The 26,673-nt window shown below is 35.2% G+C and overlaps 3 protein-coding genes across 5 annotated transcripts in view; 2 read left to right on the top strand and 1 right to left on the bottom strand.

Moving 5' to 3' along the window:
• Positions 1–3,437: 3,437 nt before the first annotated feature.
• On the top strand, positions 3,438–9,216 carry LOC123527218 (uncharacterized). 3 transcript variants are annotated; one of them, XM_045306547.2, is made up of 6 exons: positions 3,438–3,693; positions 4,471–4,772; positions 5,386–5,461; positions 6,755–6,837; positions 7,820–7,936; positions 8,979–9,216. In XM_045306547.2, exons 2-6 carry the CDS (start codon positions 4,485–4,487, stop codon positions 9,075–9,077), a joined length of 663 nt encoding a protein of 220 aa, XP_045162482.2. In that variant the 5' UTR covers positions 3,438–3,693; positions 4,471–4,484; the 3' UTR covers positions 9,078–9,216. The 3 variants fall into 3 exon arrangements, with proteins under 3 accessions (XP_045162482.2, XP_045162481.2, XP_053379216.1); XM_045306546.2 differs by having other exon boundaries at positions 3,441–3,693; positions 6,650–6,837; XM_053523241.1 differs by lacking the exon at positions 3,438–3,693 and adding an exon at positions 3,764–4,066 and having other exon boundaries at positions 6,650–6,837.
• LOC123527217 (urease accessory protein UreG-like) lies at positions 9,090–26,366 on the bottom strand. The gene is made up of 8 exons (XM_045306544.2): positions 26,279–26,366; positions 25,841–25,890; positions 24,694–24,845; positions 24,052–24,176; positions 23,468–23,564; positions 22,565–22,712; positions 14,662–14,765; positions 9,090–9,671 (listed from the first exon to the last, which is right to left on the bottom strand). The coding sequence occupies exons 2-8, from the start codon at positions 25,887–25,889 to the stop codon at positions 9,534–9,536; spliced, it is 813 nt and encodes a 270-aa protein (XP_045162479.2). The 5' UTR covers position 25,890; positions 26,279–26,366; the 3' UTR covers positions 9,090–9,533.
• LOC123526760 (urease subunit alpha-like) overlaps positions 26,270–26,673 on the top strand; it is a 35,265-nt gene continuing 34,861 nt past the window's right edge. Inside the window, exon 1 of the mRNA XM_053523235.1 lies at positions 26,270–26,408. The gene's annotated coding sequence lies outside the window, so the exon portion shown is untranslated. The remainder of the gene's footprint in view (positions 26,409–26,673) is intronic.

Raw genomic sequence — 26,673 nt, 5'->3', positions numbered from 1 at the left:
TCCTGGTAACACACTCTCACACATACTATAACTATTACATATTGTTATAGCATGTGACCAGACGAAAATAATGGGAAGAAAAGTGTCTCATAACTGTTTACCTTTTCCGCAAATCTGGATGGCTGGCTGGCTGGCTGGCTGGCTGGATGGATGGTAGCCTGGCTCCCTGGCTGCATTGTTATTATTTTATATAAATACTGCAAGCAAAATAAGAAAATCTTAAGCCTCTAAAATAGCACATTTTATCTGATGGCTGAACCATACAGCCTGGTGAAAGTTGGCCAATGTAACCCCTGTAAACTGTTAACTACTGAGAACCCTATCAATTGTAAGGCAATTAACTATCCTACCTAATGACAAGTTCTCCTTACCAATTTGATAAGGGTCATTTGAGAAAACATCCAAGATGTTGTTATTTTCTGGAAAAGTATAATATTGAGCCCATTCATGATTCAACAGTTTAATAGTAAATGTAAGTGTGAAAATATTGTATGTGGATAATTACTTTGAATTAACATAAACTCAGGATCATTTTTATGAATTAAACGTTTTATTAATTGTTAATTATGGAAACTCCACCTCAAGAAATTGTTATGGTAAAATGAACCCTTACATCAAAAAAAAAATCAAATGTATTCTATGTGCAGAAATGAAAGAAAACGGAAAAGAAAGACAGCGCTTCTTTCATGGTCAAGAAAAAACAGACTTATGGTACATTATTGAGCAAGTTTGGGTATTAATATTTCGGAAGATGATTACAGCGAAATTTGCTGTAGAAATTGTGCTTATGACTCGACTACGTATGACTCGCGCGTTGCATATCCTACAGATTTTTTTTTAAATGTACGTTTATATGGGGCATACATTGGAAAATTGTGAAAATATTATAATAAACAAATACATGTAATTGAAATAGCAAGAGTTGTCCGTAAGACAACCAATGCTCGACAATTCAAAGTATTTGTCCCAGAAGCAGGAAAATGTTACCCTAAATGTTAAAATATATTTGAGCCGTGCCATGAGAAAACCAACATAGTGGGTGTGCGACCAGCATGGATCCAGACCAGCCTGCGCATCCGCGCAGTCTGGTCAGGCTCCATGCTGTTCGCTTTTAAAGCCTATTGGAATTGGAGAAACTGTTAGCGAACAGCATGGATCCTGACCAGACTGCGCGGATGCGCAGGCTGGTCTGGATCCATGCTGGTCGCAAACCCACTATGTTGGTTTTCTCATGGCACGGCTCATTTAGAGTTTCAATCCAGTATCTGCGCATTAGTTTTGGAGATAGTAACGTGCAAGCAAAACTTTAACCAGAAGTTTTATGTTCAAAAGGGGACATAATTTGACCAAAATGCATGCCAAAGTTATTGGACGTGATGCAATGAACTAGTTTTATAACCCCGAAGGCACATGTGAAGTTTCAATTTAATATCTGCATTTATTCTGCAGATAGTAACTTGCACGCAAACTTTAACCAGATTTTTCTGTTACATATATTTTACTTCATTTTTTCCTTTGTATATATCCTGTAAATACCCTGCCTTCACACCTTCTTTTTTAATTTCACAAGAGCCAAAAGAGGTGGTACATTGTGTGCTGTCATTATGGAAAAAATCAAATGCAAATGGGGCAATTTTAAAAGTTAAGCTTTAAAATGCCACTGCCAGAATAAAACATCATTTTCTTTGAAATACCCTTTTACAACATGCTCTTGGTTTGGTCTTATTTGTTCATAATTATTTTAAATTTTTTAGTCCTTTAAGTATAGATTCGCCCATCTCACTATTAAAGGTGTACTTTATAATGATCTAATTCTTGAAAATAGATCATAAATCCTCTGTTGAATATGCATCCCTTTTGTATGAAAGCACATTTCTGTTGCCTGATAAGCCATTACAAGCTGAGGGCAGGCCATAAATCGGTAAATTAGCTTCGGCTCATTAAATGGTGGCTAGCACATGAAACCCTTAGATAAGATGTCACAGTGATAGCAGCTGATTATCAGTAAAAGAAATTAATGGGAATTTGTCTCACAAATTTGTGAGACACTGTAAGCCAACTTTCACCAGTCCCTATGTTCGGAGCCAGGGGCAATAAAAAATGTCAATGTAGAAACAACCTGCTGGAGTTACTTCCCTCTTAATGAATAAACATATATATGTAACTAAGAACAAACATAGGGACGGGAGCCAGTCTAGATGGATGGATGGATGGATGACAGTTTCTGTTTCGTCTGACTTTTCCGTTACCTCAGGTAAGATTTTAGACTCGGTCGTCTACACAGAGCTAGGAAACTCTGTTCAAGCATATATTTATTTTACACTATAATAACTCGTTCGCAGTAATCCTTGGTTCCCTAAACATTGTAAATAACCAGTTTGATACCAATGTCATTAAAGTACATCTATGTATTTTAGTTAAAAAACGTACCCGGGCCAAATGCGAAACTAACTGACTCCTGCCACTTTTGGACCCGTAACAGAGTACCTCCTTTTTGAAGAGTATTCAATTCCTACCATAAACCTACTTTGACTTCAATTTCCAGGGGGGCGTAGGTTCAAGCCCCACTGGGACCAAAATTTTTTTTCTCCATATTTTCCTTTTTTCTAGTAAGGTTTTACTTCTTTCAAGACTTATTATGGCTGTATTGTACAAAAGTGGAAAATTTTCATTTTATAAGCAATTTCTTGCTGTTCAAAGTGAATTTACATTCTGAAACAGGAGGGGTAGAGTTAGACATCTTTAAAAATACTGAGTAACATGCGGTAAAAGTTCTCTATTTTGCCTTCATTCTTTAGATTACATATTGTGGAAGAAATACAGGTAGGTTTTACTTCTGCCGCAAGGTTATTTTTGAATGAAGTAAGAAAATTCAAAACAGATCCACAGGATTCGACCTTAATTTTTCAATGTTGGAGTTACTCTCTCATTAAATTTGTTTACTTGAGGCACCTTAGAAAATATGATATTTACAGTTTTATTTTGTGTTTTATAATTGTTTAACAATACATGTAGTTTGATGTTCCTTTTGTCAAAATTAATGCTGTAATGAATTCTCTGCAAACGTTTTGGATAGTGGCCATCACATTGAAATTTGTCTCCACTTGAGCTTGAAGAAATACCATAAATTATACAAAATATACAAAAAACGGCACGGTAAAAGTTGTTTAGAATTTGCAACACAGCGCGAAACATGGTCAATTTTAAGAATATACCAAGCAAATGCTATTTTTTAAACATTACTATTACGGGTCCAATACCTTAAGGTTTTATTCATCCACAATGTCATATACACATTCACAATGGCATTTATTCATCCACAATGTCACGTACACATTCACAATGTCATGTATATACATGCATACATCAACAATGTCATTTCTTCATCCACAATGCCATGTATACATTTACAATATCACGAATGCATCCACTATGTCATACATTCATCTACAATGTCATGTATACATTCACTATGTCATGCATACAGCCACACTGAAAACAATGATACAACTCACATACATATGTAATGAAAATAACCATGGTCCGATTAGTCCGGAAGCGGCGCTGGACTTACGTTTACTATCGCCATTCATTTATAGGTTATCATTTAGTCCGATAGCAAATTGTTTCTCTAAGTTCGTCCAAAATTATAGCTTATCTCTGTAGTTTTCAGTGCAAGGTTAATATAATTAGGTGAGTGTTTTCGTTTTCACTTGTATGTGAAGTTTCGTATGCTTCTTTATAACACAATTCCATAAATAAAATACAACGTCAGAGTATAGAAAGCATAGTTTGTGGGGTATAAAAATGAAGAGAACCTCAAAACCTCTTATGAATCATTCAAGAAGGTAGTACCTCCTTTCATTTTTTTCTATTTTGTCAACACAACTAACGAAGTACGCTGAATTCAATGAAATCTTACAACATACATCTTGAAGTGCATTTTGGCAGTCATTACCAAACGTTGGCCGAATTTTGGTAGTCAATAAAAAATTGTAATGCGACCATTAGTTTGTGCCGTAACAGCGTCTCGATCGGAGTTCCACACCACTGTCTTACTTTGAAAGTAATCGAGTCATTTATCTCTCGTAATCTATTCTTAAAAAGTTTCCAATGTGTTGGGCTTATATGTAAATGCATAGTTTTATAATAAACAAGCAGATCCTTTGGAAACATGGAATGCAACAAATCAAGATAAAAACAAACATGATTTGGTTGAGTCTGTTCGTGCAGGGCAAGTAATAAATACACGGACGTTTTTATCTCTATTAATGAATTTATGAGTGAATACCAAATCATTTTATTTCTAAAATATTGCAAGCATAAATCTAGTGGCTAAAATCTGGTTTTAAGATTTTATTTATCCGTCCTTAAAGATAATGCTCAAAGATGCCAACATACATATCCACTATTAATCATGTCATATTTATAAATTCGTACAAGAGTCGTGATTGTTCTGTTGAATTCCAGTTCTCAACAAACAAATGGATTACTACAACACAATCTACACATATCTTGCTATTCTGGCAGCACTGAAATGGACAAGTTCTACAACAGGCCAACCAGATAACACAACACCTGCACATAAATACCCGTCTGCGGTCCACACTCAGCAACAGTGTGTCTGCACGCAGCACAACGATTTGCCAATATACGAGCGCCCCAGCACTCACTCCATCCCGATCGGAAACATGTACCATGGGGATTGCAAACTATATTACCAGCAGCAGTACCATACCGCTGCCTTTCTACCAGTTCTGCATTATCACCAGGTATTAACGTCAAATAAGACAGAAAAACACAGTCACAACGGTTTAAAAAGATACATACGTGTGACTGAATAACTACAAAATGTTCGCGGTTTATTTCTTTGACATAAATGAAAGTTTTTCTCTTCTTTTTTTTTACAGAATGGGTACAATAAGACCATAATTAAGATTAAAATAAAGAATTCAAAATGAAGTCTAATGCAGTGCGTGCCATTATTCATCATTTTAAATGTTCAAAGTCGTTTACTGCAGTATGTTAGGTAATTTCACAGCGACAAGAGCACAAGTATGTCTTATTTACTTATGAAGAACTACTGATTGGGACTTTTCACAAAATTAACAAAATTATTCCAGTAACGGCAAATATATACAAGATAACTTAAAATGTTTGACTTTTTATATAAAAAGGAACTTCGAAAAATCTCAAGCTGTTTAATTGTTTTGTGAATATGCGGCCAGAGTTCTATAGAGTGTGAACCCTTAATTCAGTTAGATGGCTTTAATTTAGCATTACCCAATACTGTAAATAGTGCGTGAGAGAATAGTTAAAATGCATGTTTGAATACTTGTTTTGCTATCCATTAAACAATGTTCTATTTTCTTATCATTTCGACAGGTTGGTTACGTAATTAACGACTCAAATACCAATGTAAATCCATGTCCGAATTTCGTCACCGAGAAGGAAGACAAACGTAAGTACCGTTTCTTAAATACAAATATAATTGCTAATTGCATGGTCCAAAGTTCGATTGTACAGTCCAAAGTTCGATCGATTATTGTATGATCCAAAGTTCGATTGCATGGTCGAAAGTTCGATTGTAGAGTCCAAAGTTCGATTATTATATGATCCAAAGTTCGATTGTATGATCCAAAGTTCGATTGTACAGTCCAAAGTTCGATTGTATGATCCAAAATTCGATTGTATGGTCCAAAGTTCGATTGTACAGTCAGAAGTTCGATTGTATTATCCAAAGTTCGATTGTATGGTCCAAAGTTCGATTGTATGATCCAAAGTTCGATTGTATGGTCCAAAGTTCGATTGTACAGTCAGAAGTTCGATTATTGTATGATCCAAAGTTCGATTGTATCGTCCAAAGTTCGATTGTATCGTCCAAAGTTCGATTGTATGGTCCAATGTTCGATTGTATCGTCCAAAGTTCGATTATTGTATTATTTAAAGTTTGATTGTATGGTCCAATGTTTGATTGTATGGTCAGATTGCATGGTCCCAAGTTCGATCGTATGGTCCCAAGTTCGATTGTTTGGTCAAAAGTTCGACTTACGTCACGGACAAAATCAACATCTGACTTAAGAAAATGCGTCTTTAAAGCTATTTGAAACCTCTTTTCCTTTCGGAAGGTTGTCGCAAAGTTGAGGATATTGGACGTGACACACGAACATTTAGGTTTATATGCCACCATTACCATTTTCTTGGAAAAATATGAAGAGAATATCTTCATACGTTGTATGGCAATCTCCGCGCAGGAATATTGTCAAACAATCATCCCTGCCTCCAAACAAACCACATGACGTTGGTACAACCATGTGATCCTAACATGGCGGAACGTTAACTACTGAGATGAAAACTTTGTACAACATAAAATGATGAAAATGAAATTCATCCGACTTCATACGTGGTGGCAGTGTCCACTGTACCGGTAAGGAAGTTGGAGTTTGGTTGTTTGGTAGGCATTCGCCAAAATCTATGGCTTTTTTTTTTTGATATATCAATCTTGCAACAGCCGCAGCGTTAAAAAATGTAGGTAAATGAGGTCCAGTACTCAAATGGTCAACCAAAGATCAATGTATTTTGTCAGGATTTTTGTGACAAAAGTATTTTGTGAAGACGTGCCTGAATTTAGATATTTACAATACTGTAGTTATAACAACAACTGCAAGACCATCCCAATGCAACAAACTTGCACTTTTCACTGACATTGCATACAAGAAAAACGTTGGTATACAAAGCTCTTTGAAATGTCCAGGCAACGTGAACCACGACGCTGATGCTGCTGTGATGGCCTTTTGTTCCGCACCAGATCCGGCTTTATGGTTGAGAGGAATCAAAGTAAGTTGATATATCAATGTAAGATGCAAAACAGAGTGAAGGGTTACTTACTCTTTTTCTGTACCTGCACGTCGTCCAACACTGGCTCACAAATATTAACACCTACTTCATAATTCATACTTTATGACGCCATTGGTCAAGATCGGAACCATTCAGACGCTTGAGCTTCGGGACCGATCGTTTACAACTTACAAACTTACAATTTGCACGTGAAAATAAAGGTGCAATTGCTTTGCATAACCTGGATACCTGGTTGCAAAGTTTTCAACCATATAATTTTTTTTTGAAAATGTTTGATTTCAGGTGGAATGCTTTATAACAGATCAGATTTATATAAAGAAACATGGTAAAAAGTAGCATGTTTGGCAAATTTTGACGGTCGCAGACCAATTGTTTTGGCAATTATAGCTTAATTTGTAAAAAAGGTATTTCCCTTACAAAGGCACCCCGTGACCTATCACCGTTTTCAGCTGGTTATACTATATGAGCCGCGCCATGAGAAAACCAACATGGTGGCTTTGCGACCAGCATGGATCCAGACAAGCCTGCGCATCCGCGCGGTTTCTCTAATTGCAATAGGCTTTGAAAGCGAACAGCATGTATCCTGAGCAGACTGCACGGATCAGCCACTATGTTGGTTTTCTCATTGCGCGGCTCATATTGTTGTGACTTCGTTGTGCTTCTAATTTTGATCAAATCTGCTTTAATGTTTAGATAATACAGAAGGTTAAGACAAAATCTTTTAACAGAATTTTGCATACCTTTGATAGCTTTGCATTTGTTAAAAATAGAGCGTGCATTGACTTGAAAACTAACGCTGACCTATACTTTTTACATGTTTTATTAATTAATTTGTCCAACTCATGAAATGAGAAAAATGTAAGAAAAAAATCTGTACTGTCAGATGTGCTTTTAATAAAAATCTGTACGCATTATATATAAAGGAGATACTTTTAACGTGAATGTCATGTACAATACGTAGGTGACGGAGAATTGCAATCAGTTAGCGCAGTACATACCTGTAGCTGTGTTTGACCACCAGTCAACCTACCAACAGGCAGCCGGTATCTTACTCGCATGTAATCAACAGGTTATACATGTGAGTATTTTGTAATTTTTCTACAGCTACATAGAAACAAATAAACCCATGGGCAGAATGTCGAGCCCGCCAGCTGCCAAGTGTGACCTTGACCTTGGACCTAGGGACCTGGTTCTTGCGCATGATACTCCGTCTCATAATGGTGAACATTCATACCAAGTTACATCAAAATCCCACCATGCATGTAGAAGAAATGCTCCGGACAAACTTCAATTTGACCTTTGACCTCCTGCTGTGACCTTGACCTTTGAGATAGGAACATAGGGTTTACGCATGACACGCCTTCTTATTGAGATAAACCATCAAGCCAAATATAAACAAGATTGGTCCATGCATGTCAAAGTTATGGTCTGCACGAACGCACGCACAATACACCGAAAGTGGCGTATATATCGAGCTCTCCGCAAGCGGGCTGGACAAAAGTGACAGTCACTTAATTTTGTGAAATATATATACTTAGTCACCTAGGGAATAAACACAAAACACATGCGACAGGACCCCGGTACTGGCGCTAAATCAAATACTTAAATATGACGAAACAGTTGACCCAGCCTATTTGCTTTAGTTTATTCATTTCCGTCGGGGTCTTATGTTTGTAACTTTAAGAATTCCCCCTCGAGACCATTTACTTGAAAAAAAAGGTTTACCCGGTAGTCTTGGCTTGGTTTGTGAACACGAGCCAAATCACCTAGAAAACAATATCCCGGTTAAGATAGTGAACCCGGAACCTCAGCAGGTTTTGAACAAGGACATACGGACAACACGCCATTGTGTACTGGTCCCGTTTTCTTAATACATATTTCTTTTGTTACTATTACTTTTTGCTTGCGTTAGGGCCTTAAGTTATAAAACGGTGTTTAGAGACGATTTGTAGTCTTGTCCTTGCCCAATTTCCAGATTTTGCTCAGAAACACTCGAGGTTTTATACAGGTTTTCGAAATAAGCTCTGATGAAACATTCGTATGTCTTGTCAAGATCTAGCAAGATATTTACTATACTATGTTTTATTTCTGTACTATGTTTTATTTTCTATCCGTCACAGATTGCCACGCAGAATTGTACAGAAGGTCTGCATATAACAGAGGTTACCATATCTGACAAACCTACAAGTTTAGAGTATCACGTGGTAGAGTGGCCATAAATACAACATAGCTACACAAAAATGAATTGTTTGTTTAAAAAATTGTATATTTCAAAATCATAATAGTGTTTGTATCATTCAAGAGAGTATAGTACTATACAGCAGAATATTTATTATAAACATACATTGATATAAAGTGTCTACAAGTTGTTCTAGTTCAAATGCGTCCTGTGTATGTATATAGAGATCTTCAATATAATATGGTTTTCTCGAAATATTAAAAAAGATATACCCACTAACACATCATAAACAAAGGAAAATATTTGCAGCTATATCAACGATATTATTATGCAGGCAAGCATGTGCATATTGTACAAAACGTATCAATGTATTTTGTCTTTGGTAATCATATCGCTTTTTATCCTACTTCCGAGGCTAGAACTGCATACTGAAAAATCACGTTTTCTGTGTCCGTGTTTGTCTGTAGCTTAAAATTGTCTGAATAGTTTTCTGTAATCACGCGCCATTTTGTGTAGCTTCCTGTCTCGCTTCCAGAATGAGGCTTGCTATTTCCGGTATACCGACCATGTGCTTTGCCTGTGCAAATATCGTAGGACCATCTTGTCGCATAAGTTTTGCATCTCTATCCATCACCTGGAATAAAAAATTCAAATTAAAGATTCAGGTTGACGGGCATGTTTGAATCGTCAATGATCACACTGGCCATAGCTTTATCAGATCAAGTGGTTCCAACGTTGTTTGAGCGGTGAATTTTACGCCGATCAGATGGAGAAATATGGACGATACTACAAATATCCGGAATTGTAAGTATGATTTAAAGGAATTTCTACCCGTTAAATAACAAATCAAATGAAACCGATGGGTGCACCTGGAGCGCAAATGTGTCTATATTTTAGCACATGTGTCTATTTAGCTGAGATTTGTGCCGTTTATTCAAACACTTCTGTACAGTCCGGCGGGGGGAAGGAGATTTTTGACAGTTTTTTGACAATATCGCCTCAAATATAGTGTTTATCGGGAGCAAGTAACTGTTAAAACACTTTTTATGTAAAGGGTTACCTCTTAAAACAAAGCGTGTGCATTTTCATAGAATTATTCAGGGTTGTTTCTGAACAATTGGCCGAAAACCTAATGCAACGCCGTTTCGAGTGGGTCGCTATGCAACGCAACCAAGTGGATACCGTTCTGTGTCTTACTTGCGAAGTCTTATCCGTCTTAAAAACAGTCATTAAAGCCTAACAATGAATAAATTTAGTGAGTTTTATATCATTATAATGATCCCGCCATTTAAAATATCTTGTACTAAATATATATAATACATTTTTATGCTCGCTTAACATTTAACATATTTTTGCATTGTCAAAAACATCAACACAAAAACATAAAGCAAGGATGAACATCGAACAATATCATTAAGTAAATGGTAGTAATAGTTTGTAAAAACAAGAACCAGTTCAAGGACATTTATCTCCTCCACAAATGGTATACTGAACAGCATGCCAAAAGCGGGTTGACTCTTTATGAGGATTGTTCAAATATGAATGCATCTGAGCACATAAAAATGTATCCTTGATAGATTTCAATTAAAATTTTATTTGGTCCCCTCGAAGTATTCACCTCCAACAGATTTGCAAAATTTCAGTCTTCTAATCCAATCCTTGAAGCCTTTCTCGTAGTATTTTCTAGGTATACTATGAAAACACTGGAATATTGCAGAACCGAGGTATTTGCGCTGCACAAAGTTTCGACCAGAAAGGTATTCTTGAGCCTAAGGAACAAAAAGAAGCCACACGGGGCAAGGTCAGGCGAATAAGGAGGGTGATGAAGGGAGCACAACAACCTTTTCCTGCTTCAGAAAGTCTTGTACAATAGACGCCTTGTGTGATGACGCATTTTCATGTAGCAATCTGACATTGGCCAAACCAGTTGCGGGTCTTAGAGTTTTGAAATATTTCTTCAGTTTCCGAAAAACTTTAGTCTTGTTAAACTTCGAATTTACGGATTTGCCTTTAGGAACAGCAACCTGAATGGCAGGACCCAGTGTTGTGAAGAATATGGCATACATTACCTTCTTGACACTCATGGTCCGCTTTGCAATGCATGGTCTTTTGCCAGGATTTGTTGCCCAGTTTTTTTGTTCTGAATCTTTCGTTTGGGCTCGAAAAAGTGAACTCATGTCTCGTCACCAGTGACGACATTTGCGAAAGATCGTGCATTGTAATTTGGAAACTATTTAAGCAACAAGTTTGCGCATTGCACGCGTGCCTTTTTTCTGCTCATCTGTCAACAGATTGGGGAATCTTCCTCATTTTCAAATTACGTTTCAGAATTGTATGAGCTGCTGTTATGAGATGCCAATCATACTAGCTATTTGCCTAGCGGAGTATATTGCATCAGTAGCAACTATTTCTTTCACTCTAGCAACCATCTTGGCAAACGTTGCTGTTTTCGGCCGACGGCCATGTGGTTCATCTTCTGTTGAAACTAACCCACATTTGAATTTCTTAAACCAACGTATAACTGCCGAAAAAGATATTTCATTATGCCCATAAACAGAACATATATCATCAAAAATGTCTTTACACCCTATGCCAAGAGTACAACGATTCTTGATATAGGACCGTATTTCAACGGCGTATGCTGACCTTCTTCCAACCATTTTTGTATTAGTATACACGAGTAGCGAGGGATAGACACAGCTAAAGTGAACGGATTTTAATGGGTGTGGTATAAATGTACAAATGAAATACAGACACCAATGAAAGAAAATAAACGGACTAGCAATACTAAGAGAGACGTGTTACAGTTGTACTATTTAACTGTCTCCAACAAAACTTTTTTTTTTCATTGGTGTCTGTATTTCATTTGTATTTTCATTTTTAAACGGCGGCCATAGAGTTTTATTACATCGTTTCTGTTTTCTGGAGGACAAATAAAATCTTGCCTTTTCCCTGGCCAATTTTAACGGTCTCTGTGATTTATCTCTCTGAAAATAAATGAACGTTTCACCAGGAATATGAATGAAAATATATACAAACAACCGATCAATACTTTTATCATGGACCAAACTTTATTTTTTGTATGAACAGCTTAAATGCACAACAAATCAGTAATGAAATCACAATGTATTGGTTTTAAGGGATTAAAAGTGACCAACTGTAACTATACTGATTTAAAGAGTCAACCCGATTTCGGCATGCTGTTCAGTTCCATTCGTGGAGGAGAAAAAATATCCGTGAACTGGTTCTTGTTTTAACGAACTAATACTATTATTTACTTAATGATATTGTTCGATGTTCATCATTGCTTTATGTTTATAAATGTGTTGATGTTTTTTGACAATGTCCGCAAAAATATGTGAAATGTTAAGTGAGCATAAAAATGTAAAAGTACAATATATTAGAAATGGCGGGATCATTATGATGATATAAAACTCTCCAAATTAATTTATTCATGTTAGACTTTGAAAATAATGACTGTTTTTAAGACGAATAAGACTTCGCAAGTAAGACACAGAACGGTATCCACTTGATTGCGTTGCATAGCGACCCACTCGAAACGGCGTTGTATTAGGTTTTCGGCCGATTGTTCAGAAACAACCCTGAATAATTCTATGAAAATACACACGCTTTGCTTTAAGAGGTAGCCCTTTACATAAAAAGTGTTTTAACAGTTACTTGCTCCCGAAAAACACTAAATTTGAGGCGATATTGTCAAAAACTGTCAAAAATCTCCTTCCCCCGCCGGACTGTACAGAAGTGTTTTAATAAACGACACAAATCTCAGCTAAATAGACACATGTGCTAAAATATAGACACATTTGCGCTCCAGGTGCACCCATCGTTTTCATTGATTCGTTATCTAACGGGTAGAAATTCCTTTAACTCATACTTACAATTCCGGAAATTTGTAGTATCGGCCATATTTCTCCATCTGATCGGCGTAAAATTCACCGCTCAAACAACGTTGGAACCACTTGATCTGATAAAGCTATGGCCAGTGTGATGATATTCAGTTCTAGATTTTGTGAAATTAACATCGATTCACCTAGAGTTTACCTTAGAAATTAATTAAAGCAAGATGTCTAAAGTATGTATCAATTTAAGTGACCCACTGAATAAATCTGCAGTTGGCTGCATGGTTATATTCTTAGACATACAGACAGATGTATATTCAAAAATTGCTACGTATAGACAATACATTAATCAATTAAAATGAGCCATTACAACAGGTCGTCTTTTCAATACAACAATTAAAAATTTCAGTGATAGTATAAATAACGTTTGTAGTTTATACGCTGGTTTTGTAAATACACTTTTTGCAATGTTGCCGTAACGCTAAAAGAGATGACGAACTGTGTTACAGTATGGTAAAAATTAACAATTTGTACAGACATTTAAACAAATATTATTTTGAATGATTTATGTTTTGTTTCACATTTTGATGACAAAGATACCGAAGTAATTCACTCCTCTTGTGAGCATGTACAGCTTTGTAGGTTAACGACCTATAAGATATTAAGACCTTAAAGATGTTTACTGATAATGTACAATTGTAATTCAAAAGCAAGGTTGTCCTTTTTTTCAAAGGGGTCGGAATAAATAGTATAGATCTATAACAATAAATAATCTGAAAAAGAATTTTTGTGCTTTCCGTGATTTGCGTCTCAATTTTTGTATGTAAGGATGTCACGGAATGTGAGGATGTCACGGCTCTGCGCAACTTAAATGCCCTTCAACCCTTTTGTACTACTCTAGTCTGAAGTTGACATTCAGGTCAAATGAACAGGACAAAAAGTTCATTTAAAGTAGTTTCTTATGTTTTAAACAATAATAAATCTCAAAACATTAAGATAAGATGAACAGATGGTTTCCAGTTACATACAACGTGTCAAAATATGACTGTTTACTCAAGGATTCGACACAATCTGACTTAAGTACTTGATCTTCTAAACGAAGATCTGAGAACGACACATTCACATACGTCTTCTGTATATTTTGGATTTCCAGTATTGCTATTTTTATTTCAACCAATCAGACTTGTTCGAATATCAAAGAGTAAGAAAAATGTGCAGTCATTCCAGGGCTCGAACCCGGGACCCCTCGCTTACAAAGCAAGTGGCCTACCGACTGAGCTAACCGGCTATCTGACACATTATGACATAAGAATTGTATATATGAAAAGTCAAGGCTACAGGTAGATTTGCAAAATGTTGTAAGTTAAGCTCTGATTGGCTAGCGAAAGGGTCGTCAGAACGAGGCTATGAATAGGTCCTTCTCAGATCCTATGCGTAGCGTAATAGGAGATGTACTTTAGTCAGACTGGGATTCGACATAACCTTCGTAACCTGAAATATATATACTGGTCATGGTTGTCCAATCAAAATTGCAGGTCGCTCATATCATAAAAAAGTTGATACATACATGCAAAAGTCGATCAACAATCGCCACAGTTCGACATACAGGATTTCTAGAACAATGGTAAATGTCTGCACACATCCCACCCCTCCTAATCTCATTTTAATTTTGACTGACACAGAAAATAATGGCCTAACTTTTCAACAGTTTTGTAAAATGTATTAAAACTAGCTTTAAGACGTTGGACCCAAGTAATACATGCCCACCTTTAAGTCCGCTCCTACAGCCTCAGCAAGGTCGGTTTTGTTTATCACCAACATATCACTCTGTGTTATACCAGGTCCGCCTTTACGTGGTACTTTATCGCCACCTTAAAAATAAACAATTTCGGGATTTTTCTGATATAAGGCAGCCTCATAAAATGAATGAAATAAACAGCAACAAAACCGGTAAAATTTATTTATAACTTTATAACAAGATTGGAAGATCTTATCAGAAACAGATGAAAAAGAAAGAAGTGTTTCTCAAAAAACATTATTTCTCGCTCAACACGAATTCTCTTTGCATCAACGGAATTTCGACATCAGAAATAACATTCAAAATGACGACCAGAGAAATCATCACATCAGCGTGAAGTTGGCAGTACAGCAGTAGCAGCAGTAGGAGCAGTTAACTGCTGCTACTGCCAGCAGTTACAGCAGTTAACTGCTCCTACTGCCAGCAGTTACAGCAGTTAACTGCTGCTACTACCAGCAGTTACAACAGTTAACTGTTCATACTGCCAGCAGTTACAGCAGTTTATTGCGTATCGCAGTTAACTTCCAGCATTGACAGCAATTCATCGTGTGTACTAACACGAGTTAACTGCTACCACTGTCAGCAGTTACAGCAGTTAACTGCTACCACTGCCAGCAGTTACAACAGTTAATAAAGCTGTATTACAGTTAGGTGATGGGAATGGCATAATACAGATGTGTAATAGGCCGTCAAACCTACCCTTCGCACATACATTTGTCCGTATCGTATACTGAAGCGTTCTTAATCTATTTCTATCTTCAAACTTGTAAACGAAGTCTCGTGCGCGTTCAGTTGTTCTTATTAAATTTAATGTTATTGGATCGCGCAAGTGCAACGTCCAAGGATATTCATTTTTTTTTGTTACAAAATTACTCAATGGTCATTTCTTTTACGGACATTGCCAAAGACTTGTTATGTTCTGTTGCCAAGTGTTATGTGCAATGATTTTACATCCGTGCTTCTTCCACGATAATGAGGCGGGAAAAGTGCCGAGTCGGGATTCGAACACTCCTCAGCCCGTTACAGATGTTATCGCCAGCAGGTAAATAATGTGTCTACGACATGCTTTATCATTTCTTTGTGTATGTCGCTGCCAGCAGTTACATATTGTTACTTACTACAGTTTCAGCTGTTTTCTATATTGCTGTACTGCCAACTTCACGCTGATAAAATAATATCGGCGAAATAGCCAGAAGTTTAACTAGCCGGTTCTAGTGTAGGGTGGCGGTTGTGATCTTTGTGTGAGATGTGTTTCACACTTCATTACCTCTCACGAACAAATTCAACTAAACCAAGTCTGCTATTTTTCATTGAAATAAATCAGAGGTTCGTCACAGTCCCAAATCGAACCTCAGATTTATTTATTTCATTTACTTGGTGAGCATGCGCAATTACTACCGGAAGTGGTTTCAGCCTATCACACCGAATTCATGATCAAACAGTATCTAAGTAAAGTATTGCTAAATATGAATAAATAAATTTATAACCTTTTACCTGTAATGTAACATAACTAAAATATCAGCGAAATATACCAGAGGTTCAGCTAGGAAACCATAGTAAACCTCTGGTATGCGAAAATGGTTATTATTACATAATATTTTATAAACTCCTTTGAAAAGTGTGGGTGTTGTTATTCAAACTGTTGTTGTTACCAAATCTCAAATGTTCTAATAAAATGAAACTGCCCATATTGTTATTAAGACATTGAATAAATTGATTGTATACTTTATTGTTTTATTTTCAGCGTATTCTTAAAGAAAATATATGAAAATCATAGGTGACCGATTATAAATGTCTATGAGTGTAGAAACATGCTTTGGTTTTTTACATAGACGCTGTGCATTACATGCTTATTGGTTTCAAACACGAGTTCCCTTTAAGCGGAAGTTTATTATCCATACACATGGAAAGGAGTTGAATCTGGAATTTGTAAATACATACTTACATTCTAGTATACAATGTGCGCTCCAAAACCCTAATTAAGAGTGACACCAAACCATTTTACGGGGAAAGACCGGTGGGATGAGAATGTCGTGACGTTCGTTATATACGGTGCCCCTAAAGTGACAGGTTACGCACTTTTTTTCCATTTAAGTAATGTGAGACTTTTTTTATTTCGTTTAAACGAAATGATTTCGTTTAAACGAAATAACTAATTCGTTTAAACGAAATAACTAATTCGTTTAAACGAAATGATTTCGTTTAAACGAAATAACATTTGTTGTTGTTACCAAATCTATTTCGTTTAAACGAATTAGTTATTTCGTTTAAACGAAATAACTAATTCGTTAACAATAGTTATTTCGTTTATACGAAATGATTTCGTTTAAACGAAATAGTTTTTTCGTTAAAACGAAATGATTTCGTTTAAACGAAATAAAAAAAGTCTCACATTACCTAAGTGGAAAAAAAGTGCGTAACATGTCACTTTAGGGGCACCGTAGTTATAAAAGAATGCAGCCCTTTTATTATTTTCCTGTTGTTAAGATTTGCAAACTGATGACAAACGAATATCTACAAATGTAATTTTCTGCAAGATGCGAAATTGCGTGAAAAATATGTTTAAGTGGAGACTGTTTCTGATGAAAAATAATGATAAAATCCTTTTCTTGTTATCTGATTTTCAAAGAAAACTTAGATAAATAGATTTTTACCTTCAGCAAACTTCAGCAATTTTAACTTCGATTTAATACAAAGCAACACATTCCTTTCTACATTTAATGTCATCCAGTTTTGTTTAATGTTTTGTTAGCCTGTCACTAACGTTTATTTGTGATGATCATAAGATGTTTATCCAACGATATCTTTTGAAATTGTCTTTTCTTTTATTTCAGCAAGTTAAACAGTATTTGGGTAATGCAGATGTACAGAGAAATGATATTTTGCCCTCTAAATTGCAAAACATATAGCGTAAAGGGACGATAAATGTTAAGATTATTTTGTGCCCACTGTAACTTAATTTAAATTGTACTTTGTTGTTTTTGCAAGTTTGATCAACCTTTTCCGTTAGAAAAGTTATGCATGATTTCTCTTTGAATATAAGACAATACCTTTCACAACATACAGCAATAATTTCATAACCTTAAGGTCTGTAACATGAACCTTTTAGTTGAAAAAAATAGTCATAACTTGCTGCAAACAAATTATGATAGCATTTTTTCCATTGTAAATTTAATCAATTTAGGACATGCGAAGTTTTGAAATTTTGAGTTTGGTTTTATTTGCTGATGGAGTAATTAGGAAATGATATCTAGTGTATAGCTTCTTTCTGGGTCTTCCAAAATCAAGTAAAAATTAACGCAAATCGTATTACGTAATTGGCGGATCAAACAGTATATCGCAATAAGATCAAGTAAAATTTAAATACTTATGCTGTACCCACTTCAGCTTAACAGTACACTTTATGTCATAGACTCAGTTAAACCGAGTCTGTTATTACTCAGCCTGGTTGCATTCTAAGTTTCCAAGGGATCTTCTTACAGCACAACAGCAGTTTTTAAGTGCCGTGTGACGGCTATAAAAAGGCTCCCCTTACTTGGAATTAGTGTTGATATATTTTCTGATCCTTTTAGATCATGGAGTCCATTCAATACCTTTATGATAGAGTTCCATTTAAGAAATTATTTTGTCACTCTACACAAAAGTTCTATTGTTCTGGGTCAGTGTGACCTTGAATTTGACCTATTGACCTCAAATCAACAGGGGTTATTAGCTGGTCATGATCAACCACACTATTAAGTTTCCTGATCCTAGGCCTAAGCATTCTCAAGTTATCGTCCAGAAACGGTTCAACTCTTCCGGGTATGACCTTAACATTTGATCTACTGACCTCAAGTCAATAGGGGTCATCTGCACGGCCAACCTCCCTATCAACTTTGATTATCCTAGGCCCAAGTATTTTTGAGTTATCACCCAGAAACAGTTCAACTGTTCCGGGTCACTGTGACATTGACCTCTGATCTCAAAATCAACAGGAGTCATTTGCTGCTCATGACCAACATAACTATCAACTTTCATGATCGTAGACCAAAGCGTTCTTGAGTTATCATCCGCAAACCGTTTAAATGTTCCAGGTCACTGTGACCTTGACCTTGAACCTACTAATCTCAAAATCAATAAGGGTCATCTGCTTGCTACGACAAACCTAACTATCAACTTTCATGATCCTAGACTCAAGCGTACCTCAGGTATCATCCAGAAACGGATTGGTCCACATAGAAACTTTTCTTTGTTAAATAATGAACAAAAATTTATATGGTTAACGTCCTCTGAAGATCCTGGCTTTTATTGATATTTTCTATATATATACATGATATGTATAATAAAAGAACTCTCTTGCTAGCTTACTAGTCAGATCATGTAGCACCAACAATGAATGAAAGTCATAGTTTACTGTGGAATTTACTTCAATCTCAGTAATTGTTTCTTGTCTTCTTTTTTCATTGTCATAAGCTTATGTTAATTGTGTCGTAAGAGTACGAATGGAGCTTTATTTGCCTTCATGTCCTTATTTATATTTTTGTCAATTATGCCCTCCTTGTATGTTTTATAATTCTGATTATACATGTCATTATATATGACCCTTGATTGGCTTAATAGAATATTCTATTCTATTCTATTCTATTCTGATCAGCTGATTGACCTACTGCCCATCACTCGCTTATCCACCAAAATTAGAGCCGACTGGCGAATATATGCGTAGACCAATTTACTCTGTTTAAATATCATCGAGAGCATTGTTTATAACAGTAATAACAACATTTAAAATACTGCCAAATTGTCTAATTTACCAATAATTTCAAAAGAAATCCATCTTGACAACAAACGCTATTTTCCCGCATGACGTCACACCTGTTTTTTTCTTACCTTTAAAGAGATTTGTCCCTTCAAATGGCTATTTTTAGAGTAAAATTTTCCGATAAAAATACAGTATTTGTTCGAAATTTACTATGAGTCCACATTAGAACAATGTTTTCTCATGTATCATTCTTCGTGTTTTTGTAATCCTCAAAATATATCCAAAAACTAAAATTGTTCTCCCCTGCGCTCGTATCGTATTTTTGTGATAAAGTGCATGACAATGTCTAAAAATGTACAAAATCTGTGTTGATGACATGAAACTAGACCATGGATCATGACTTTTAACGCAAAACTGTTACATTTTTACTTCAAAAAATGCAAGATTAATCCTTTATGTTTCAAATAATTCGTAACGTTGAGATGTATTTTTAATTTCATTTTCTTCAAAATTTGGGGGCTAAAACCGTGCATTATCATACATGGTCCTTTAAATGCTATATTATTTAATTGATTAATTAAGATTGACGGGGGATTTGGTAATGCTATAAACAAATGCATAAATTTCGAAATTACAAGCGATTTGATAACCGTTACTTTGCCAAATAAAGTTAAGTTTCTCTTTGACCACGAGCGTATCAAATCTTTGCATTTTTCTAAAACAAGGGGACCATTTAAATCCCAAATATCTTTGACATGTGAAGAAAAAGTTACACCTAATATTTTTAGAGGTGTTTGCGACCAGTCTAAATGTAAATCTGGACATAATTTTATCAATGACTGACTCAATGATCCTATCCAAAGTGCTCTTGTCTTTTGAATGTTTATTTTCAATCCCGAAATTTTATAAAACTTGTCTAGTGTACTCAAACAGTGACGTAAAGATTGTTCAGTTCCATCTAGAAACAATTGCGTATCGTCTGCGTATTGACTCGTTTTATATTCTTTGTTACTAACAGTTACACCTGAAATATTATTGTTCATTCTTATCATTAATCCAAGTATTTCTGCACACAAAATAAAAAGATAAGGAGATATTGGATCTCCTTGTCTGCAACCTCTTTCTAATCGAAAAAAATCTGACAAATGCCCATTTTGTAAAATACAAGTCTCACTTCCTTGCTGAAATAATTTTATCCATTTTCTAAAGGAAGGTCCACAATTGAAATATTCTAATGTTTTATGAATAAAATCCCATGAAATAGAACCAAAAGCTTGTTGAAAATCTATTGATAACAATAGTCCTGGAATATTTTGTTTTTCAGTTTCAAACAAAATATCATAAATCAATCTTATATTTTCTCCAATGAATCTGCCTGCAATGAATCCCTTCTGATCGGTGGGAACTATTTTGTCTAAAAACATTTTAAGGCGGTTCGAAATGACTGTCGAAGCTAGTTTATAAATGACATTTAAAAGGGATATTGGTCTCCAATTTTTAAGGTATTGTCTATTTTTATACGGTTTTGGTAAACAATTAATAACACCCTGTTTTTGTGTTACTGACAATCTATCATTATTATACCCAAAATTAATTGACCGCAAGATAAAATGTGCAATGTCTTTCCAAAAAAAGCTAAAAATCTCTACAGTATATCCATCTAGACCGGGGCTTTTTTTCATACCATTTATTGCAGGAGTGAGTTCGTCAAGGGTAAATTTCTCCTCAGAGTCTAGCTTTTGTGATTCCATATCAGAAAGTTTAATTATGTTTTCGCCAAAACTTTCAGTCAACGATACATCTGATGGTATAAAATTGTTTTTATATAATTTGCCATAGTTCTCTTTCTGATAAGATAAAATATCTTTAGTGTTAAAAAGTTCTTTTCCATTCTCATCTATGAGTTTGTTAATTGTTTTATTTATAAAGTTTCTACTTTCTAGACCTAAAAAATAGCTAGATCTTCATATCTACATTTTGATCTTAACATAACACCTTCTAACTTATGTCTCCGTAAGTATTCGAGATCTGTCTTCTTTTCTTGAAGTTGGACAAATATCATGTTATCTATAGTGTTATAATTGTTTTGTATATCATTTTCTATTGAAACAATTTCTTTTTCTAAATCAATCTCCCTTTTCATACTTTCTTTCTTCTTATATGATGAGTATTTGAAAGTTTCACCACGGACAATGACTAAAAATGTTTCCAAAAATAAATGATCGTCTATATCTAAATTGATATGCTGATGATTAAAGTTGTCATCTTCTACTGGTATATTTTCATTTTGATTGACTACCGTATGCGACTCAATTAAATTTTTTAAGGTATTTTTAACCAAACTTATATAGTCTTCATCTTTCAGTAATGAGTTATTAAATTTCCAGTAGCCTTTTCCTTTTTCATTATTACTCAATTTTAATTTGAGTGTTATAGCTGAATGATCGGTTCTATAACCAGGGATGATATTAGAATCAGTTACAAAGTTCATGGTGTTTTCAGTTATTAGAAAAAAATCAAGTCTAGATTGCTTACGGTTGGGTTTTTTCTCCGCCATGTGAATTCTTTCTTATTATCATGTAAAATACGCCATATGTCAATAAAATGTTCATTATCAATTAAGTTCGTTACAATTTTTCTTGCTTTTGGGTTGTTGATAGATACATAGTTTTCATAGTCTAAACTGGGATCAATGACTAAATTCCAGTCACCACAAAAAATAACATTATCATTTCCAATGTTATAAACTTTCTGGTAAATATTTTGATAAAATGATGGATTATCTTCATTCGGGCCAATAGGTTAACTAATGTAAATCTTATTGGCATACTTTATATATTTCCATAAAATGAAAGTTATGCTCTTTTGAATTGTCATCTCCCTAAATATTAAATAAAATGGAAAAAAGATATTTTAATCAATCGGCAATGTTGTAATTAACCTTCAGCCTGCTGGTGGCAAGTGATGTTGCTTTGCGACCAGTGCAGACACGTCATTGCAGGCTGATCATGGTCTGCACTGTTCGCTATTCAGTCGGCATATTTCCAGTGAACATCCCTTCGAATGATAAAGGGTATTGCCCAAACTGAATGATAGACCAGTCCATTTTAGAAATTTAGCAGGCTAAAGCTTACCGGCAACATCGATGACATATATTATGTAATCAGCGAGTTCTCGACTGAAGTTAGCTGCAAGATTATCTCCCCCGGACTCTATGATCACCAGATCTGGATGGAACTCTTGTGTCAACTCTTTCACCTCTTCTAGATTTAGGGAAAAATCCTAAAAAGGAAACAAATTCATTGTGTAGTAAAAACAACATGAAAAAGCGCCAAGCAATGCCTACTGATAAATGCCAAATTCTTCATGCCAAATTCCAAATATTTTACATTAAATGCTTAATACAAAGAGCTGATTGTCAATTATTTTATGATATTATATACCATTCTCAAACGCGCTCATTTGATTGGTTGAAATGAGTTAGATACTTTTACTTTTAGATAGATACTGCGTCCTCGGTCAATATCATTTTTACAGGTCCGTAAAAACACATATTGACCTCAATATAAGTCAGTAACTGTATATTAAATGTCAAATACAAAATATTTAATACTAACTGTCAAACGATAAATACTAAATGCCAGATGATATCTATTAAATCCACATTGTTTTAGGAATAGAGAATAAAAAAAAATAAACGTATTTTTAACTCTTAATTTAAATACGCACTATTAAATACACACTTTATTCAATTTACCGCACAACATTTATCATTTGACAGCTGACATTTGACATTCGGTATTTGAAATCTAGTGTGGATTACGTCATGAATGTCTTTGCGAGAAAATTTTGCTTTCTTCTCTAAGAAACAGAAAAAACACACATGTATTTTACTAGTAATCTTGTAAATCCAATGCAAATGCAAGCCTGCTTTTGCCATGAAATTGTGTTTTAAAACGGAAATAATCTTAATAAGTTTAATTTCAACACATCAGATCCTGATATATTTTCCAGTCACCTTTCTAAGCATTACCTACCTCGCGGATGGCTGCGTGAGGGCAACCGCCAGTTTCCACTGCACGCATGCGCTCTTCTGGCAAAGCTTTGTTTCTCACCAAAAATTCCCAATCTTCTCTGGAATGTAGACAAGCATGTCTGATATTCTGCACAGTCATTATCGTAAAATTACTTTCATGGGTCTGGTTAGTTCTCTCCTAAACCAAATGAACCGTGTCTACCTTAGCGCTCACAAACCTACGGGTGTAACCCGGCGGAAGAAGCACATTTTTGTCTTGGCCGTTTCATGAAAGGAATTCTTGTGTAAATTATCAACTTTCTCTATGTTATGCTGGGAAACGATATATTTCTTGAATATAAAACGAAGTTTTGTTTTGTGAATTACTGATACTGTAATGTACCCGTGTAGATACGAGCTGATACTGATAATAATGGTTTCTAAGATTTTAAAGAGATTGAGTTTCTTGACAAAATTCATATGTATATCGACACTTATAATTAATCATACCCATACTGGATATACAGATGAAGTGGTTTTTTAAAATATTAAGTCTGTGAGGAGTATACTCTAAGAAACCATTTACAAAAGGGAGAAAAAACTTACCTTGTAAATATATCATTGGTAACCACACAGACACTGTGCATATCTCGGAGATGTTTACAAAGGGCCAGAACCAGGGCTGTTTTTCCGGACCCTACAGGACCACCGATACCAACCGTGTAAGCCCTCTGAAAAGAAAGAGGCGTACCAAAGCCGTTTAGTATAGTAGTGGGTGGATGATTTATATCTGTCATGTGATGTAAAATTATATATACTGCGTCCGCCACGCAGCAGAAATGTGATGTAGAATTATATATACTGCGCCAGCCGCGTAGTATAAATGTGATGTAAAATAAAAGGCGTGTCACTGTAAATATTTATGTGAACCTTCTACATATATAACTGGAGTTAAATTGAAGTGTTTATACTAAAACAAATGCTACTTTTCCAAATTGTGTATCTTTATGAAACGTCGCATAATGTATAACGCTTTTTAACTTTTCTTATTTGACAAGTCGGGGCAATTTTCACACGACAACTTAAGATATTGTGTAACTATGTAACAATGTATTAGATCAATCGCTTATTATAGTGATGTCCCCAATTCTCAACCATAAATCCTAGAATATGTTAACAAATTCCATAGAGGTTTGAATTTTTCCCCCGAAAATTTAAGATCATAGTGGAGTAAGTTTATTTTATTACCTGCTTCCAGTCAGATCTAAAGACAGGTCTGTCGCGTGTTGTGTATTTGCCCGGATTATCAAGAACTTCATGTGTGTGCCCGTGTTCGTGGGTATGTCCATTCTCTCCGTGGTTATGCGTGTGTCCAGAACCGTTCGTTTTGATCGTACCTGCTGTAATACAAACACGATAATGTCATTGAAAATAAGTGATTAAATTATTGACAGAAAAAGTGGTATAACCTTGGTTTGTATCAAATAGCTATAAAAATAATTTATACTTCTTTGTTTGTATCAACACTTCTGCGCAATTCGGATATTTTTTTTCTTGTAGATTTGTATATATCTTAAAATTATACATTGCTAATCGCAAATGTTGGCTTTATTTCTTTAGATCCAGATACAGCGTACACACGTACATCATGCTAAAGCTCTCCAGGAGGAGTTATATAAAGATGGCTTCCTGGAAAAACCAGTACGATCTGTCATATGAGAAAACGTGGTCTTTACCCCAGTGGGAATCGAACCCACGAGCCCCGGTTTGAGCGGCCGGCACTTTAATAATAGCAGAATGTTTCGAAAACATGCTAACTGGTTTATCTCGAAAGTTTTATAATAATCCACTGACAAATAAAGCAAAAAAAAAATGAAATTGTGAAACTTTTCTGTGTCTAAATATCTGAAATTATCAATGAAAAATACCCTACTAGAATAGCTAATGGCCCGTAAATTAAAACAAACATTTCTTTAAAGTTTCTATTTCATTGTAACAACTGTTAGTCTAAGAGTTTTTTTTTTAATTGGGAGAAAACCAAGAAAAACATGGCTTAAACAATACCAATTAATTCAAACATTTTGGATGACTATACTTATAGCGAAAAAGCATCTTTATCACATAAAGCTACGCCGGCAAGAAATACTTTTTTTATATGCATGCCTCAAAAACTGATACGCCACATTAGAAACTGTATCCTACTGTACATCAAATGAATTGCCATGCTTTTCTAGTTACTGAATCTTGATGGATGGACGAAAAACTTGGCAACTACCGCGGCGCTTCGGCCTTCCATACTGGGTATACCGTTACAACATATAAGCTATCATTTTACAGTAAAATAACGCATAAAATCAAATTTTCACATATTTAAATGAATAATGAATCCACTAACCTTGTATAAATGTACAGTTATCTTTATCCGTGTTCGTGCTTATCTCCATTCTGTGTAAATATAGTGCATACACACGTAAAAATAAATTTATACAAATTTAAATATTCATACACTCACATGTATAAACATAAATGAAAAGTGTGTTTTAACTGTGTTAAACTTAAACGTCTAAAATCCAGAAATGAGCCGCGCCATGTGAAAACCAACATAATGGCTCCGCGCAGTCTGGTCAGGATCCATGCTGTTCGCTAACAGTTTCTCCAATTCCAACAGGCTTTAAAAGCGAACAGAATGGATCCTGACCAGACTGCGCGGATGCGCAGGCTGGTCTGGATCCATGCTGGTCGCAAAGCCACTATGTTGGTTTTCACATGGCGCGGCTTAATGTTATTTAGATAAAGCAAGGTTATTGATGCGTCTAAAATAACATTATCTTACCTGATGACGAGCGGTTTGTATTTCAACTAAAAGAGGTTTTAAAGTGAATGTAATAGTGTCCGCGTTAAATACCGTTGCTTCCTGCTTGATTTAGTTTTAAATATTTGGATATACAGCGCGGACGATAGAGGTAAGCGTGTTTTTTTTTTGTTGTTTTTTTTCAGTCGTCAGAGTTTATTTTATCATCTGTTTTCAATGTATTCAGTTTTGGGATTCGAAAAGTTTGTATTAAATATCGGATTTATTTTGCTTTATGAATGGACTGATTCAAACTTTCCATTCTCTATAATGAGGCCCATGTTTATTTTACTGCTGGTAAACATCTTCGTATTCATTCATATACGTTCATTTGTTCTCGTGCATGCATATGCAAGGTTTTAAAATGAGTCCGCCCC

This window comes from Mercenaria mercenaria, chromosome 14 (genome assembly GCF_021730395.1).
Source record: "Mercenaria mercenaria strain notata chromosome 14, MADL_Memer_1, whole genome shotgun sequence".
Lineage (NCBI taxonomy): Eukaryota > Metazoa > Mollusca > Bivalvia > Venerida > Veneridae > Mercenaria > Mercenaria mercenaria.
This window is presented reverse-complemented; position numbering and strand designations above follow the sequence as displayed.